Source organism: Schistocerca serialis, chromosome 6 (assembly GCF_023864345.2).
Source record: "Schistocerca serialis cubense isolate TAMUIC-IGC-003099 chromosome 6, iqSchSeri2.2, whole genome shotgun sequence".
Classification (NCBI taxonomy): Eukaryota; Metazoa; Arthropoda; class Insecta; order Orthoptera; family Acrididae; genus Schistocerca; species Schistocerca serialis.
In genome coordinates, this window is record NC_064643.1 from 664,279,047 (window position 1) to 664,295,162 (window position 16,116).

General features: G+C 48.1%; 1 protein-coding gene across 1 annotated transcript in view; it reads right to left on the minus strand.

The window, feature by feature from the left end:
• Positions 1–15,498, minus strand: part of LOC126485022 (spidroin-2-like) — a 107,493-nt gene extending 91,995 nt beyond the window's left edge. Inside the window, exons 1-2 of the mRNA XM_050108627.1 lie at positions 15,439–15,498; positions 13,186–13,522 (exon numbers count right to left, since the gene is read on the minus strand). Of these exons, the coding sequence (XP_049964584.1) occupies positions 13,186–13,522; positions 15,439–15,498 (397 nt within the window). The remainder of the gene's footprint in view (positions 1–13,185; positions 13,523–15,438) is intronic.
• Between the last annotated feature and the right edge of the window lie 618 nt (positions 15,499–16,116).

Below are 16,116 nucleotides of genomic sequence, written 5' to 3' on the forward strand. Positions count from 1 at the left end.
TGTGAGCGTGGAAGTAGTTGCCAGTGGGTAACTGATGAAAACAAACTAAATTTCAACAAATGGAAATTTTATACCTAAAAACCGTATCTTCAAAAAAAAAAAGGAAACAGGTTTGAAAACTATAATAAGAAAGCACCCTCTAAATATCAAGTTACAATTTATTCAGAAACAGAAATAATTTTTTTTTTTTGACAATATGAGCTTTCCTGCCGAGGAGCTCGCCGCTTTCTTTTTACACGGCCGTAGTCACGACCGCCCACAACAACCTCTGAAAGACTACGCTGGTGCAAATCTGCAACACACCAGATTACTTTAAACTAAAAATTTAAACAATTCACACAAACACCTAAACTATGCACCCCGTACGAGGGATGGAAATGGTACAAAACACTCACATAAAAACAAATTACTTGCCATCGAAAGTGCAACTTGTTTTTAAAGAAAACTGGTTCAAAAATGGCTCTGAGCACTATGGGACTCAACTGCTGTGGTCATAAGTCCCCTAGAACTTAGAACTACTTAAACCTAACTAACCTAAGGACAGCACACAACACCCAGCCATCACGAGGCAGAGAAAATCCCTGACCCCGCCGGGAATCGAACCCGGGAATCCGGGCGTGGGAAGCGAGAACGCTACAGCACGACCACGAGATGCGGGCTAAAGAAAACTATTACGGTGGAAGGGTGGCAACTTTATATACTAAAATGACCATTTAAATAAAACCCATGAAATACAGTCTTACATAAAATGTACAAACATGCTCTACATTATACATATACCGCATCTCAAGATGATTGACAACATAAAAACATATCTCAGGAATTCGGCCTTTAGCTACAATCCTTAACAATCTTATTTTATAAAGTTTATGACATTGAAATTCCTCGCAGTTAGTTATTCTTTAATAAATCTGTAGGAAGGCATACTATTTAATAATACAGTGTAATAATAATGTTGTCAGAGATGATCAAGACACCCAATACAGAATTAAAGTGAAAACATAGATGTAGGAGCAGATTTATTGGCAACAGTTGGGATACGGAATCGGATTTTGGGTTAAAAAATCGAATTTTTTTTTATTGGCGTATTATATTCTGCCATGTTTCCTCTTTAAAATGACGTATCATACATAGCTCTACAATTATAACTATTTTATTTTTATATATTTGTGAGATCGGGTATTGCGCTTTAGTTATACACGTCTCTCGTGGCTGACCATGAACTTTTTGGCAGTACCTTTAAAGTGACATGAATTCAAATATCCCGGTTTCCAGCGACTATTTATACACTAGTTGCCCGAAAATGTTTCTCTCTGGTTTCCTCAAGTTACTCTTTGACTTTGTGGCGGGACTGTTTTGTAAACAGTGTGATATAAGAAAGTAGTTGTTGTTGAGTTATTTCGTATTTAGTGCTTCATTTTTCGCAGTGAAAATGCCTAGAGCTAAAGCAAAAGTATTTAAAAAGCGTGTGAACTGGCAAAAGAAAAGAAATAATGATTCATTAGCAAAGCAAAGCAGTTCATCATCATCACTGTTGGAAAATGGGAATCCACTTATTACTGATTTGCCGAACGAACATACACCAAATGAAAACAGTGCTTCTCATAAAAAACTAAGAGATTTGGAAGAGAAATATAATTTACTTGATAGAGGGAATGAAGTTTTTGAACTCATTGATACGAATATATTGTGTGAAGTTCTTGAAAACAGTTTGTGCTGCAAAAAATGTCATGGAAACGTTTCTCTGAAAGTAGAATCCCATGTTGGCCTGGCTGCCCAGTTTAATTTAATATGCAGTGTTTGTAAATACAGCTGTAAGTTTCCAAGTTCGGTTTCAGTAACTGTAAATAATGGATACAAGAAAACTGAACTTTATAGTGTAAATATTAGGTTAGTTTATGGATTGCGAGCAATTGGTAAGGGCAAAGCAGCTGGTGATATGCTATGTGGTGTTCTAAATCTTCCAAGTGCACCTTCAAAGTTTGAAGCTTACAATTATGTACTAGGATCTGCAGTTGAAGATGTAGCACAGAAGTCAATGCAGGTTGCTGTGGAAGAAGCAGTGGAAGAAAATGACGGCAGTCGTGACCTCACAGTGGCGTTTGATGGCACGTGGCAGAAAAGGGGCCACACCTCCAACAATGGTGTTGTAACAGCAACTAGTCTTGATACTGGCAAGGTTATTGATGTTGCAATAATGTCTAAATACTGTAGGTGCACAGGCAGGCTGAAAAATGAACACAGTGATGACTGTATTGCTAATTATTATGGTAGTAGTGGTGGCATGGAGGTTGCTGGGGTGAAGAAAATTTTTCATCGCTCTTCACAGTGGTATAATGTTCGCTATGTCAAATATCTGGGAGATGGTGACTCTAAAGCATTCAAAGAAGTTTTGGAAAGCAAACCATATGGGAACAGTGTAAATATAAGCAAACTTGAATGTATAGGACATGTGCAGAAGAGAATGGGTGCCAGGCTGAGAAGGTTAAAATCAGTTATGAAAGGGAAAAAACTAGATGATGGGAAAACCTTGGATGGCAGAGGAAGATTGACTGATTCCATAATAGACCACATTCAGAACTGCTATGGCCTTGCAATCAGGCAAAATACAGGCAATCTTGAAGAAATGAGGAGAGCTATATGGGCTTTATATTTCCACACCGCATCCACGGATGAGCATCCACAACATGGTTTGTGCCCCAAAGGTGAAAACAGCTGGTGTAAATACAATAGGGGACTAACAACAGGAGAGAAATACATTCACCACCACAGTCTACCATCAGCCATCATGGCAGAAATAAAGCCCATTTTCAGAGATCTGGCTGACAGAAGTCTTCTGATGAAATGTCTTCACGGAAAAACGCAGAACCCCAACGAGTGCTTGAATAGTGTGATATGGCATCGTCTCCCAAAAACAGTGTTTGTCGGAATTAATACACTACATTTTGGTGTGTATGATGCTGTGGCAACCTTCAATCTTGGAAATATAACTAAATGCCAGGTCCTTCAAAAGTTGGGTATGTGTGTTGGTTCCCGTACGGTACGTGCTATGTTCTTTTTAGATCAGCACAGACTAAGGCATGCTGATAATATAATCAAGACATTAGTGGAAAAAGCAAGACAGGTGCAGAGGGGTGCCAAAAGAAGACTTGAAGATGATTATGAAGACTGTGAAGGGGGTATTAGCTACGGATCAGGAATGTTTTAATCTTCTTTCTCCGTTTCCCGTAAGTTTACTTTTTACTTCATCTAGGAACATTATCTCAGGTACTGGTCAACCTAGAAGTCTGAAATTTTTATGACGTAGTGACATAGGTCCCTATTACATACTGAAACAACGATTTTTTAATTACTTGATTTACAAAAGACTTAGGGGTGATAGTCTAGTAAAAAGCGATGGAAAAAATTTACTTAAAAATAAATGTACAATATCTCTGTAAGAAAATACTTTGACAATAAACTGTTGTTTCAGTATTGTTGTAACATATGAATGCACATACAGTAAAATTTTTACATCTCTGTCTCCAGTAGTTTGTGAGAAAATGTTCCCTATAGTAGGCATATATTAACATTGCGGGGATAGGTGATTCCGTATCCCCTTAAATCAAAGGATATGAGTATACATGTGACAACTGGAAGACTATGTAAGTGGGCTGCATAATGATGTATTATCAGAGGTACAATGCATATATAAATCATTTTGTTCAAGAGGTATATGTAAAGCTAGAACCAAGTTTAAGTGGGCTTTCGCGAGTAAGTAAACTTTTGCGACTAATACCTATATCGACTAATGCGATTTTATTCATGCCATCATTTCTCTAATATATTCCTGCTACTATTTTCAGATCCAATATCATAATAATGGACTCATTCCAGTTATTTGCTTACTGTACGTAAATGATAGTTGCCCATTGAGGTCATTTAAATTTTTTAATAACAATGTCATGATCCTTGGTGTTAAAGCCTCCATTTTTTTCAGCCAATTTCCAATGTTGATGGGCGGCTTTAATCTCAGATGCTCCAGTGCCTGTATTAACAGCAGTGATCGTGTGGTTGCTGGAATGGTCTATCCAAAAGGAGACTCAGTGAGTAGGCATCACTCGACAGTTGTGTGAATCACCAATCTAAGAGCAATGCCTACGCTCTTAAGACAGCTTAACGAGAACGCTTGAATGGAGAAACCATCACATCCCAGAAGCCTATGACCAAGGTTTTCAACCTGACAGATAACGCAACACTGTCTCTCTTGTCTTCTTTCGTAGAGGACGCAAAGCACACGTGTGTGCTCTTTTCGGCATAGAGTAACATGGTGGACTCACATTTGTTTGGACCGAGGCTGAAATCTCACTCTAGTAGCCGAGATTGAGATTTTTCCATAGTTGCACTAAATCGTAGAACGCCAATTGTTGAGTGTGTTATTCGCAACCAACACAGCCGATTCGCTGTCTCAAACTTCACCATTACGATTTAGTGCTCTATCTTTAATGAATACGTCGTCTGCGAAACGTTTAACACAAATACTGATATTTTTGTTCGTATTTTTCGGTCAGGATCAATAAGTATGAGCCGTGCTGTGGCTCGTTTTGGTGCCGTTGCTAGACTGACATCGTTTTGTTGGTATAGTTACGGTTGTCGTCTTCTTCTTGTGTTCACTGGCGCCACTCCGTTTGCAAGCGTTGTCTGTCCGCTAGCGGCAGCAGCGGCGGTTACCGATATCTGGTAACGGTGGTACGGTCTTTGGGGCTACGTTTTATTGTTTCCTGAGTCGGCAGTTCGGTTGGGGACGGACGAGCCAGGTCCGCAAAGCGCAGGAACGCGCCGGGACCACTGGCGGCACGTATGCACTGCCGGATGGAATGGCTGTAGTCGCGAGGGGTACAACCTCGTCGTCTACCGGACCCAGGAAGTTTAAGTTGAGTGAAACCTTCCCCATTGTGAGATCTCGCCATTTGTTTGCGTGTTGCTGCTCGCAGTGTCGCCGAGACGAAGAGCTGCGAGTGGAGCGTTTGGGGAAGGCGAACCTAATTAGCCTTCCTCCATATCCTATGATTAATTGTTGCATTCTATATGTTATTGTTTGTGATGTTAAACCAGTGGTATTTATCCTGCCTAGTGGCCGCTAACGCCCCAGTTACCTGCCCTGAACCTTAGTGCATGTTGCGGCAGTGTACTCGCCTTGCCGCTGCTGTCCGTGTTGTGGTTGGCAGGAGAGCCAACACTGGGTTACTAGAGGACGCACGCGTTTTAGCTCACGCAGGCTGACGTGAGGTCTGGAACAGGACAAGGAAATTATAATTTAGAAAAACTGACGTAGCTGGTGGAATACTTAACTTTAATCCATTAATGGTGAACGTCGGTCTGGCCGGTACATGATTCACAATATCAATGGTAACTGATAATGGCGCCTTGCTAGGTCGTAGCAAATGCCGTAGCTGAAGGCTATGTTAAACTATCGTCTCGGCAAATGAGAGCGTATTTTGTCAGTGAACCATCGCTAGCAAAGTCGGTTGTACAACTGGGGCGAGTGCTAGGAAGTCTCTCTAGACCTGCCGTGTGGCGGCGCTCGGTCTGCAATCACTGATAGTGGCGACACGCGGGTCCGACGTATACTAAGGGACCGCGGCCGATTTAAAGGCTACCACCTAGCAAGTGTGATGTCTGGCGGTGACACCACAGTCCGGTAAGGCGTGTAGTTCGATAGCTTTCTTGATTTGTGGCCGGGTGGTGTGCTTTTTTTTTCTACTGTGGTAGTAGTGGTTCCTTCCTGCTTCCAGATGCTCTAAACATCGGAGTCTAAATACGTTGTTCTGACAGCCGGTTCCGGTTTGGGTGTGTTATTCCGTCTTTGCAATGGTCATCGGACGTTAGGTAGATTCGGCAAATGATTATTGGTCATACGTTTGAATTACCACTAGTCTGAGATACCATCTCTTGAAGTGAATGCAACTCTTGGTTGCCCGTCTCATCGCTTGCGAAAATTTGAGGGACTTTCCCAGGCCTATTCTTGTAGCAGCGTCTGCCAACCCCCCTCCACCCCCTCTCCTTGGTTTGGTCAGATTTGATGACCACTTTCTTAAATATTTTAGTAAATGTAATTTCAGGTTGAAGTAGTTTAACTGGTTCTTAAGATTGCTATTCAGGCCTTCAGACGTGAAACAGTTTTAAACTTGCACAATTGGGGCCTTCAGCCGAGAAATAGTTTTGAATTTGTTGTCATTAAGGCCTTCTTAATTTATTGTCATCTTTTATTGTTGTTGTTTCTAAGTAAAGTGTACGTGAACGAAAAATAAACTTACCAACAGCAACTGATTACGGCCCATTCCGCAAATGTAACCCGATCCTGCCTCCCTTGGTACCTGGTCTCAAACCAAGTTATTCATTAAAATCTGAGGTCATTTCAGGTGACATAAATATTCTTCTCGGATACTGTCCTAGCCTTCATTTAGCTAAGTTGTGGATGTAACTCTTTTCTCCCTAATTCAATGCACCACCTCTTTATCCTTACCTCGAACCACCCAACAACTCTGCGAGAGGCACGGCAAGGCTTACTAGTGCCACGTGACAAAGTGATAGGTAGTTTGCAGCACAAATAGGATGTGCTGAAATCGATTTCGTTCCAGATCCCATTGGTGCTACTGGCTGACAAGTTTCGGGGCAGTGCTGATAGCTTGTATGGTGCGTTGCTCAAATTTGGATTGTAACAGCTGGCCAAAGGTGTCGTTGCAGGAAGTAGCACCAGTAAAAATCGGATGTCAGTGAGAAATCTCGGTACCTGACACTTCGCCCTTATGTTAGTACCAGAGGCACCTGTGAGCAGTGGCAGATTTTTCGTGGTGTTTTTCTGTTCTTTGTTGGCGTACTGGTCCAACTTGTCTTTGTTACAGCGATGGGGGCAGGGGATTGGCCTCTCTCATTCGCTGGAGATGTGGTAGAGAAGGCAAGGAGTTTGTGAATGACTACCAAGCAGGGTAAACCCTGGAGAGTAGAGGGTAATGGAGCCGTGAGCAGCTTGGAAACAACAATAGTCTTCTGCAACGATCACCATGGGGATGGCCAGCTGTAATGCAGACAGTGTTCACCTGATGTAGCAGTCTGTGACTTCTTGTCAGTGTCAAAGTAGACGATGGCGGCATATAGTGAGGAGGAATAGTGGAGCACTTTGGTAACAGCAAGACAATGGAAAGCCCAAACGTCCTTTTGTAGGCCAAATTTGCTGTTCTGAGTTAGTGGTAGTTGTCCATAATTGACCAACTAGATTATAGTGTGGTGGTGTGCATTGCGATGTGTAAATCCAGCTTGATTCAGTTGTTGCTGTGTGAAAGCACAGCGAGTCCATGAGGAATTTGATGTGCCTATTTTCAAGTGTTGTGCAGTGAGCGGCCACGATGGCACAGAGTATTTCAGTTCTGACTGTGTAATTGTAAATACATGAAAGCCGTTGTTTGATGTCACTGTCTGCTAGGAAGAGCTTTCTTTGTAATTTGCTTACCTACATTTTCTTGTAATTGATAAAGCTCTTCTACTTCTGTGTGGTTGAAGTGCCTGTAGGGTGCAGGTATCAGTAGCATAATATTGTGGATAATTGTAATGAGTCTGCCGCTTATGCTGGTCAATTTAGAGCACACTCCTGAAGTTACTGAAGGGAAGATACTAATTTATTCTTTTGCTTGGTGTCTGTTTGTAAAGTGACCAATTGGCTAAAAAAATTTCCATGTAACTGTGTAGCCCTTTCATACTGTTATTCTGGGCTGCAGGAAGATTAATTAGCTATGGATGTACTTAAGCGAAGGTTATGTTGTAGGTTGTGTTGCTTGAGGCTTTCCCGGCGGACATGTTGTATATATGGTTCCTGGGCGGGACGTCGGATGTCATAGTGAAAACTCCACAATATTTCGTCAGCGCAACTGGCCGACATCTTCAGGTGCGACGAACACACTGGTAAGGAAGGTTTTCTTTTACTTTATTGTTACTTTAATCACCTTATACAAAGGTGGGCTGTCAGCAGCATATTACGCTGCTCTTCAGCCGCGAGTGGTACAAGAAATATGACATAAAGGTGGTACAGATAATAGAATAAAAATGGCGGGCAAAAGCTGTACACACGAAAAACAATAAACATGAAGCCGTTCACGCTGGACGAGAAAAAAAACTAAAACCCGTTGACACGGCTCACAAAACACCGACGACTGCGACGGCACAGGTGAACAGTGGTGGCGTGACGGCGAGAGAACACTAACACAAAACGAAGGCACACACACGAGACACTGATGGCGATGATATCCGGCGCGCGAATGTCCACTGAGCGTGTGCGAGTCCGGGGACCTGTCAAGAGAGGAGGAGGGGGGGTGGGAGAGGGAGAGGGGAGAGCAGAGGTGCCACGGGCAGGGGAGATAGGGGCAAGGGAGGAAGGTGGAGGAGAAGCTTGGGGGAAGAGATGTGGAGGAAGGGAGGATGAGGGGAAAAGGAGAGAGAGGGATGGGAGGGTGCCCAAAAAAAGAGACAGGAAGTGGGAGGGGAGGATCAAAGTTGATAGGAGGGATAGATGGAGGGGAGGAGGCCATCATCAGGGAGGGGGAGCTGTCGGAAGCCACCATGGGAGAGGGTAAGGAGGGTGGAGAGATGGAGACCGGGTGGGACGTGGGAATACAGGCGCGGCAGCAGGCGGGGGTGGGAGAGGATGGGTGAGACAAGCGGGTGAGGAGGATCGAGTTTACGGGAGGTGTACATGATATGTATCCTTTCAAGGAAAAGGAGGAGGTGGGGGAATGGAATGAGGTTGTACAGGATCCGTGTGGGGGAGGAGAGACATATGCGATAGGTGAGGCGGAGAGCATGGCGTTCAAGGATCTGAAGGGATTTACAAAAGTTAGGGGGGGTGGAGATCCAGGCCGGATTGGCGTAACCAAGGATAGGGCGGATGAGGGATTTATAGGTGTGGAGTATGATGGAGGGGTCCAGACCCCACGTACGGCCAGAAAGGAGCTTGAGGGAGCATGCCTTGGCTTGGATTGTCCAGAGATGGGGGGTCCAGGAGAGTCGACGGTCGAGGGTGACGTCGAGATACTTAAGGATGGGGGTGAGGGTGATAGGACGGCCATAGATGGTTAGTTAGAAATCGAGGAGGCGGAAGAAATGGGTGGTTTTGCCCACAATGATCGCCTGGGTTTTGGAGAGATTGACCTTTAGCAACCACTGGTTGCACCAATTGGTGTACCGGTCAAGATGGGATTCGAGAAGGTGTTGGGAACGCTGCATTGTGGGGGCAAGGACAAGGAAGGCGGTGTCATCGGCAAACTGGAAAAGGTGGACGGTAAGGGGGGGGGGGGTGATTTGACGGTGGTGGCATGTACGCCGTATACAAAAGGTACAGTAGGGGGGAGAGGGCGGAGCCTTGGGGCACACCGGCAGAGGGAAAAAAGGTGTAGGAATCCGTGTTATGGATGGTGACGTAGGAAGGACAGTGGGAGAGAAAGGAGCCGATCAGACGGACGTAGTTAATGGGTAGTGCGAAGGTTTGGAGCTTCAAGAGGAGACCGGAATGCCATACGCGGTCATAGGCACGTTTGACATCCAAGGAGAGGAAGATTGCGGAGCGACGGGAATTAAGCTGTTCGGAAAGGAGATGAGTGAGGTGAAGGAGAAGGTCATCGGAAGAGAAAGAAAGGCCAAAAGCCACACTGGGTAACGGGAAGGAGTCGGTGCTGGCGGAGATGCTGGTGGATGCGTTGGGTGAGGATGGATTCCACAACCTTGTTGAAGACTGACGTAAGGCTGATAGGACGGTAGGAGGAGACAGCGGTTGGCGGCTTATCGGGTTTAAGGAACATCAGGATATGGGAGGTTACCCGCAGGTCGGGACAGTTGCCGGTGCACAGGACTACATTGTAGAGCCAGCCAGGGTGGAGAAGAAAGAGACAGGAGCTTCATGAAGGTGGCGGTAGGTGACACGATCGTGACCAGGAGCGGTGTTGCATTGTGTGCGGAGTGTATCAATGAGATCCTGTGTAGTGATAGGGGCATTGAGTTCCGTGTGTGCAATGTTGTCCAAGTACTGGAAACCAGGTGCAAAGGGAGAGACAGAGGTGTCAGTCCGATCGCAGACATCAGGGAAGAGGGAGTAATCGAACTGGGGATCGTCAGTGATGGAAAAGACAAGGTAGGCAGCAAAGTGATTGGCCTTACTAAGGGTGTCAGGGAAGGGGTGATCACCATGGAGAAGTGGAGGGTAGGGGGAGGGTTTTGTTCTGGTAATTCGACGGAAGGCGGATCAGAACTTTGACGAGTTTACAGATAGGGTAGCAGTTAAACAGGTGCATGTCTGTCGCCAGTCTCGGCGTTTCTTAGCCGCGAGCAAATTTCGGATGTGTCGCTGGAGTTTCCGGTGGCGTCGTAGTGTGTCCGGGTCACGTGTGTGGAGGAAGGTATGGTAGAGACGGCATGATTCACGGAGGAGGAGGACGGCCTGCGGGGGGTAATGTAGGATGGTGGGGGTGGATGGCGACAGTAGGGACATGGTCCTCCAGACAAGGTTTGCTGGAGAAAGGAGGCGGCATGGGTAACATCGTCAGGGTGGTGGTAGGTGAAGGGGTGGCCTTTGACCTGGTGGAGAGGGTATCCCGGTAGGCATTCCAGTTGGCACGGGAATAATCATGGACGTACTTCGTGGGAGGGTCATGACGAGGGTCGGGGCAGGGGCGACGACCGTCTGAAATGGTGAGGAAGACAGGGAGATGGTCGCTACCAATGGGCTCCAGGGCATCCACCGTTATGTGGCCAAGGATGTTAGGGGAGGAGAGGATAACATTGGGAGTGGAGTTGGATTCGAGGTGGGTGTGCTGGGGAATGGGGACAAGGTTACCTTGAAGGGAGGATAGGAACCGATGCCACCGTCGTAACTGGGTGGCGGAACGACTATGGATGTTGAGGTTGGCGGCAATCACGTAGGAGGAGAAGGTACGGTCAATGTGGGAGAGGAACATGATGGGAATAGGGGCATTAGGGCGGACATAGGAGGTGGCGCAGATGACAGTACGGCTGGGGAAGAAGAGACTAAGGATCAGGTGTTTGGTGGGATCGGGAAGGAGCGGTTGGAGCAGAATCGGGATCTGGCGGTGGTGACCAATGGCAACTCCGCCACGCGCAATCGGGAGGGGATTATCGGAGCGGTGAAGGAGGTAGGGCGAATTGTGGATGGTGTGGTGGTGTTGGAGGAAGGTTTCATTTAGGAGGAAGGCATCCAAGCAGTGGGTGGCAAGGGTGTGCAGAAAGAGGTTCTTGTTGGTGTGAAGGGAGCAGATGTTGTTGAAAAGGATACGGTGCTGTCGTGCCATGATAAGGATTTAGACGAGGGTGTCAAGACGGTAGAAGGTGAAATGGGCCTGGTTGAGGGCGTAGGTGGCATACATTTTTAGGTGGATGGTGGAACGGGCGGCAAGGTATATCTGTTGGAGGGTATGGGGGTGCTGGAAAGGGTGAATATTTTGGAGGATGATGGTGAGGAATCTGATATGTCCTCAGCGGTAGGGGGGGCCGAAGGGAATTGATAGGAGGGGTGGCGGCATCCAAGGGGCAGACAGGAACGGTGAGTTCAAGAGTGGTAGGAGGCGGTTGGTCTTGCATTTCTTTGAGTGAGTAGGATGAGGGAGTTTACAGGTATTACAGGAGGGCGTCCCGCCCTCCTGTAATACCTGTAACCTCCCTCATCCTACTTACTCAAAGAAATTGCCATAAGAAGTGGGCTTGCTTACAGTGTGGGCAGGTGAGGGCCTCGCGCCACTCACATGTCAGGTATGCATTATACCGCAAGCACCTCTGGCAGTGGAGGAATTGAGGAGGGGAACGGTAGGGGTCAACTTGGTAGCGTTGGTGAAAGAGAAGGGCATCCTCCCTCAGGAGATGGTCTATGGAAGGGGCGCATTCAGTAAAAACCCGTATAAGGTGGGTGGGGCCAACAGAGTTGTGCATACGGCGAAGTGCACGCATCTCCAGGTGGGGATGCGCCTTGAGCTCCGCCAGCACCTCCTCCTCCGTTATCGTCAGAATAAGCCGAGTGATCATGGTGGTGAGGGTTGCCAGGAAATGCGGGGGTTGGTGATGGTGGGAGGGAGGCAGGCATGGGGCAGGAGTGAGGGAGGCATTAGGGCCAAAGCGGGTGATGGGGATATGGTAAGGATATCAGTGTGAAGTGTAGGGCTGGAGGAGGAGATAAGGACCAAGTCACGGCGAGGCGTGAGGAGGGAGGTGGGGGCACTGTGAAAGCGATGGCGAATGAAGTGGGTAAGGTTCCGGGCATCAGAAAGGGAGGGATCAGGACGGGAGAATAGGTAGCAGTAAGAGGAGTGGGAAGAGGTGGAGGAGGGCACAGGGACAGGCAGGTAGACATCCATGGCATCATGGGCAGGGGAAGGGGGACGAGGCAGAGCCTTTTTAGCTGCACAGGAGGAAGGGGTGCCACTGGGGCGTTTGACGGCGGCGGAGGAGGTGTGGGGGACGGGAGAAACAGGAAGGTGGCGTGGAGTGGCTGGTCCCGGTGCTGCAGTCGGCGCCGGGGATGGTGAGGGCGAAGGCAATGGCGACGGCAATGACGAAGACGATGAAGAAGGTGAAGGGGAGAGTTGAGTGTGGGCCGTGGCCCTATGGGCGACCACCCTAGTGAGGGCCGCGGAAACGGAAGGAGCAGAGGGAGGGAGTGGAGGGAAGGGATCAGAGGAGGTGTGGGAGGGAGGAGCTGGGGATGGGGCGACAAAAAGTGGGGGAGTTGGGAGAGTGAGGAGTGGGGGGGATGGACTGAGGGGAGGGGATTGGGCACACCACGTGATTGTGGTAGCAGTGGTGGAGGCAGACATGTAGATGATGGCAGTGGTGGTGGCTGTAGTAGTGGTGGTGGGTGTCGACGATGTGAAAAAGAGAAAGACACAGGACAGGACAAAAGGACAGTGGCAAACAAGGGACGGGTAAGATGACGAAAACAGAACGAAAAGGACGGAGAGGCGTCGAAGAAGACTGTTGCTGAAGCCCCACTCTGATGCTGCTGGCGAAAGCGCCAAAGCTGGCTGGCCGGCGGAGACGACACTGCTGCTGGCTGCTGGCTGATGGTTGCTGGCTGCTGGCTGGAACCACTGGTGGCAGCTGCCCGGGACCACTGCTGGCTGCTGACCAGGACCGCTGCTGGCCTCTGGCCGGGACCGCTGCGAGCAGCTGGCCGGGACCGCTGCTGGCTGCTGCCCACGACCGCTGAAGGCTGCTTGCCGGGACCGCTGCTGGCTGCTGGCCGGGACCGCTGCTGGCTGCTGGCCGGGACCACTGCTGGCTGCTGGCCCGGACCGCTGCTGGCTGCTGGCTGCTGGCCAGGACCACTGCCAGTTGCTGGCCGGGACTGCTGCTGGCTGCTGGCTGTGACCGCTGCTCCCTGCTGGCCAGTACCGCTGCTGGCTGCTGGCCGGGACTGCTGCTGGCTCTGGCCAGGACCGCTGCTGGCTGCTGGCCGGGACCGCTGCTGGCTGCTGGCGGCGACAACTGCTGGCTGCTTGCCAGAACCGCTCCGTACCAACACGTCCAGGAATGGAAGATCGCTGTTTTTCTCCATCTCCATCGTGAACTTGATGTTGGGATGAAGCGAGTTAAGATGCTCAAGAAAAACATTCAGCGTTGCAATGCCGTGAGGCCGGATAACAGAGGTGTCATCCACGTATCGCCAAAAACACGTAGGTTTCAAATCCGACGTCTGGAGTGCTCTTTCATCGAAGTCTTCCATGAAAAGATTAGCCACAATGGGTGACAGGAGTTCAAATGGTTCAAATGGCTCTGAGCACTATGGGACTTAACAGGTATGGTCATCAGTCCCCGAGAACTTAGAACTATTTAAACGTAACTAACCTAAGGACATCACACAACACCCAGTCATCACGAGGCAGAGAAAATCCCTGACCCCGCAGGGAATCGAACCCGGGAACCCGAGCGCGTGAAGCGAGAACGCTACCGCACGACCACGGGCTGCGGACGGTGACAGGGGTTACCTTCCTTCGCAACGAAGTGGCGTACTGAGGACGTTGGTCCACAGAGCACAAGCCATATCAGACTCAGACAGCTTATCCAATGAGCTACTCCATGTGCGTACCACTTTCCAACAAAATGGATACTCCAAATGGGAGATTCGCCGTGCCTTACAACCGAAGCGGGTTAACCAACGTGAGGAAGTGGAAGAAGGCGAAGAACAAAGGGGAATGGTCATCATGCCATACATTGGCGGTGTGTCTTCAAAAATAGGAAGATTATTGAAGAGGCGTAAAATTAAATGTGTCTTTCGTCTGCCGGCAAAGCTCAGATCTCTCTTGGGCTCATCTAAGGACAGCCTTGGCCTAAGAAGACCCGGTGTTTACCAGATTCCTTGTAGCAGCGGCAAGTCGTACATCGGACAAACTTGTCGCACTGTAGAGGAGAGATGAACTGAACACTGACGCTACACTCGTCTGCAGCAACCAGAAAAGTCTGCCTGGCCGAGCATTGTCTCAGTACAGGCCATTCCATGAATTATCAACACACAAAAATTCTCGCATCGACGAGTCCGTACTGGGGCAGTGTTATTAAGGAAGCAGTGGAAATACGTAGCTAGACGAATCTTGTAGACAGAGACACCGGCTTTCAGCTTAGAACAGCTTGGGATCCAGCACTGGAGCACTGGCCACATTGAAGTCGCTTCGAGCAGAGAGGAGTACTATTGGTCATAAGACGGATGACGATTCGTCACCAACATAAATATTCTGTTGAAAACGGGACGATAATCAAGGCGCACACGTGGACGCGCATTTTTGCTTGCGGCTTCCCACAGAGGTCGCTGGGGCGGCCAATGGTAGCGCAGAGCAGTGGAGGCAGCTTCCGCGCGTGCGCCAAAGTCTTTGGTTCTTCATCCTGTAGGTGGCGTGGCTGTCATTCCAGCTATCGGTTGATATCATCGGTATTGGCCATCGAATTTGGCGCCTCCACGCTTGCGCACTTTCTGCCTAAGACTGGCATAGATAGGGGGCTCTGGTCCTGCCTTAGCCTACGCTGCTGCCAGCCCGCCCCCTTCGGGGGGAATCGAAAATCAATAAAGAAAAAAAACTGCCTTAGCAGTGTGTACGATGTACCTGAAGATGTCGGCCAGTTCCGGTGACGAAATATTGTGGAGGTTTTCACTATTACATCCGACGTCTTGCCCGATATCCATATACACAAGATGTGTTTTGTAGCTTATTGCGAGATAAACGTATCGTATTTCTGTTGGAGCAGCGTTTTATTTGGTTGTGTTGTACCATTATACCATCCAAAATAATAATGTTTGGTTTGAGATTGATTGCAAAATGATGAATGCACTGTGTAACGTAATACATTTTGTAATAAGGGAAATATTAATTACACTCTTCCACATGCACGACTGACGGTCAGTCTCGATCCACTCACAACCTGCATCACAATTTTATAGGAGGGTATGCGCGTCCAATGTTCTGCCAGGGCAGTCATCGTATAATACTTCTGGAAGTATTGTCTTGACTTCCTTTGCCACTGCTCAAGTATGCCGCTAGGGAAGGACGTTTACCGCTTGTTTGTAGAAGGGCGAGAAGGCGTGCGAGGTGTAAGCCCACTACTGGCCATTATAATTGGTATACTACTAAGACGATGTGCTACAGACGCTAAATTTAACCGACAGGAAAAAGATGCTGTGATATGCAAATGATTAGCTTTTCAGAGCATTCACACAAGGTTGGCGCCGGTGGTGACACCTACAACGTGCTGACATGAGGATAGTTTCCAACCGATTTCTCATACACAAACAGCAGTTGACCGGCGTTGCCTGGTGAAACGTTGTTGTGATGCTTCGTGTAAGGAGGAGAAATGCGTACGTACCATCACGTTTCCGACTTTGATAAAGGTCGGATTGTAGCCTATCGCGATTGCGGTTTATTGTATGGCGACATTGCTGCTCGTATTAGTCGAGATAGAATGACTGTTAGCAGAATATGGAATCGGTGGGTTCAGGAGAGTAATGCAGAACGCCTTGCTGCATCCCAACGGCCTCCTATCACTAGCAGTCGAGATGACAGGCATCTTATCCGCATGGCTGTAACGGATAGTGCAGCT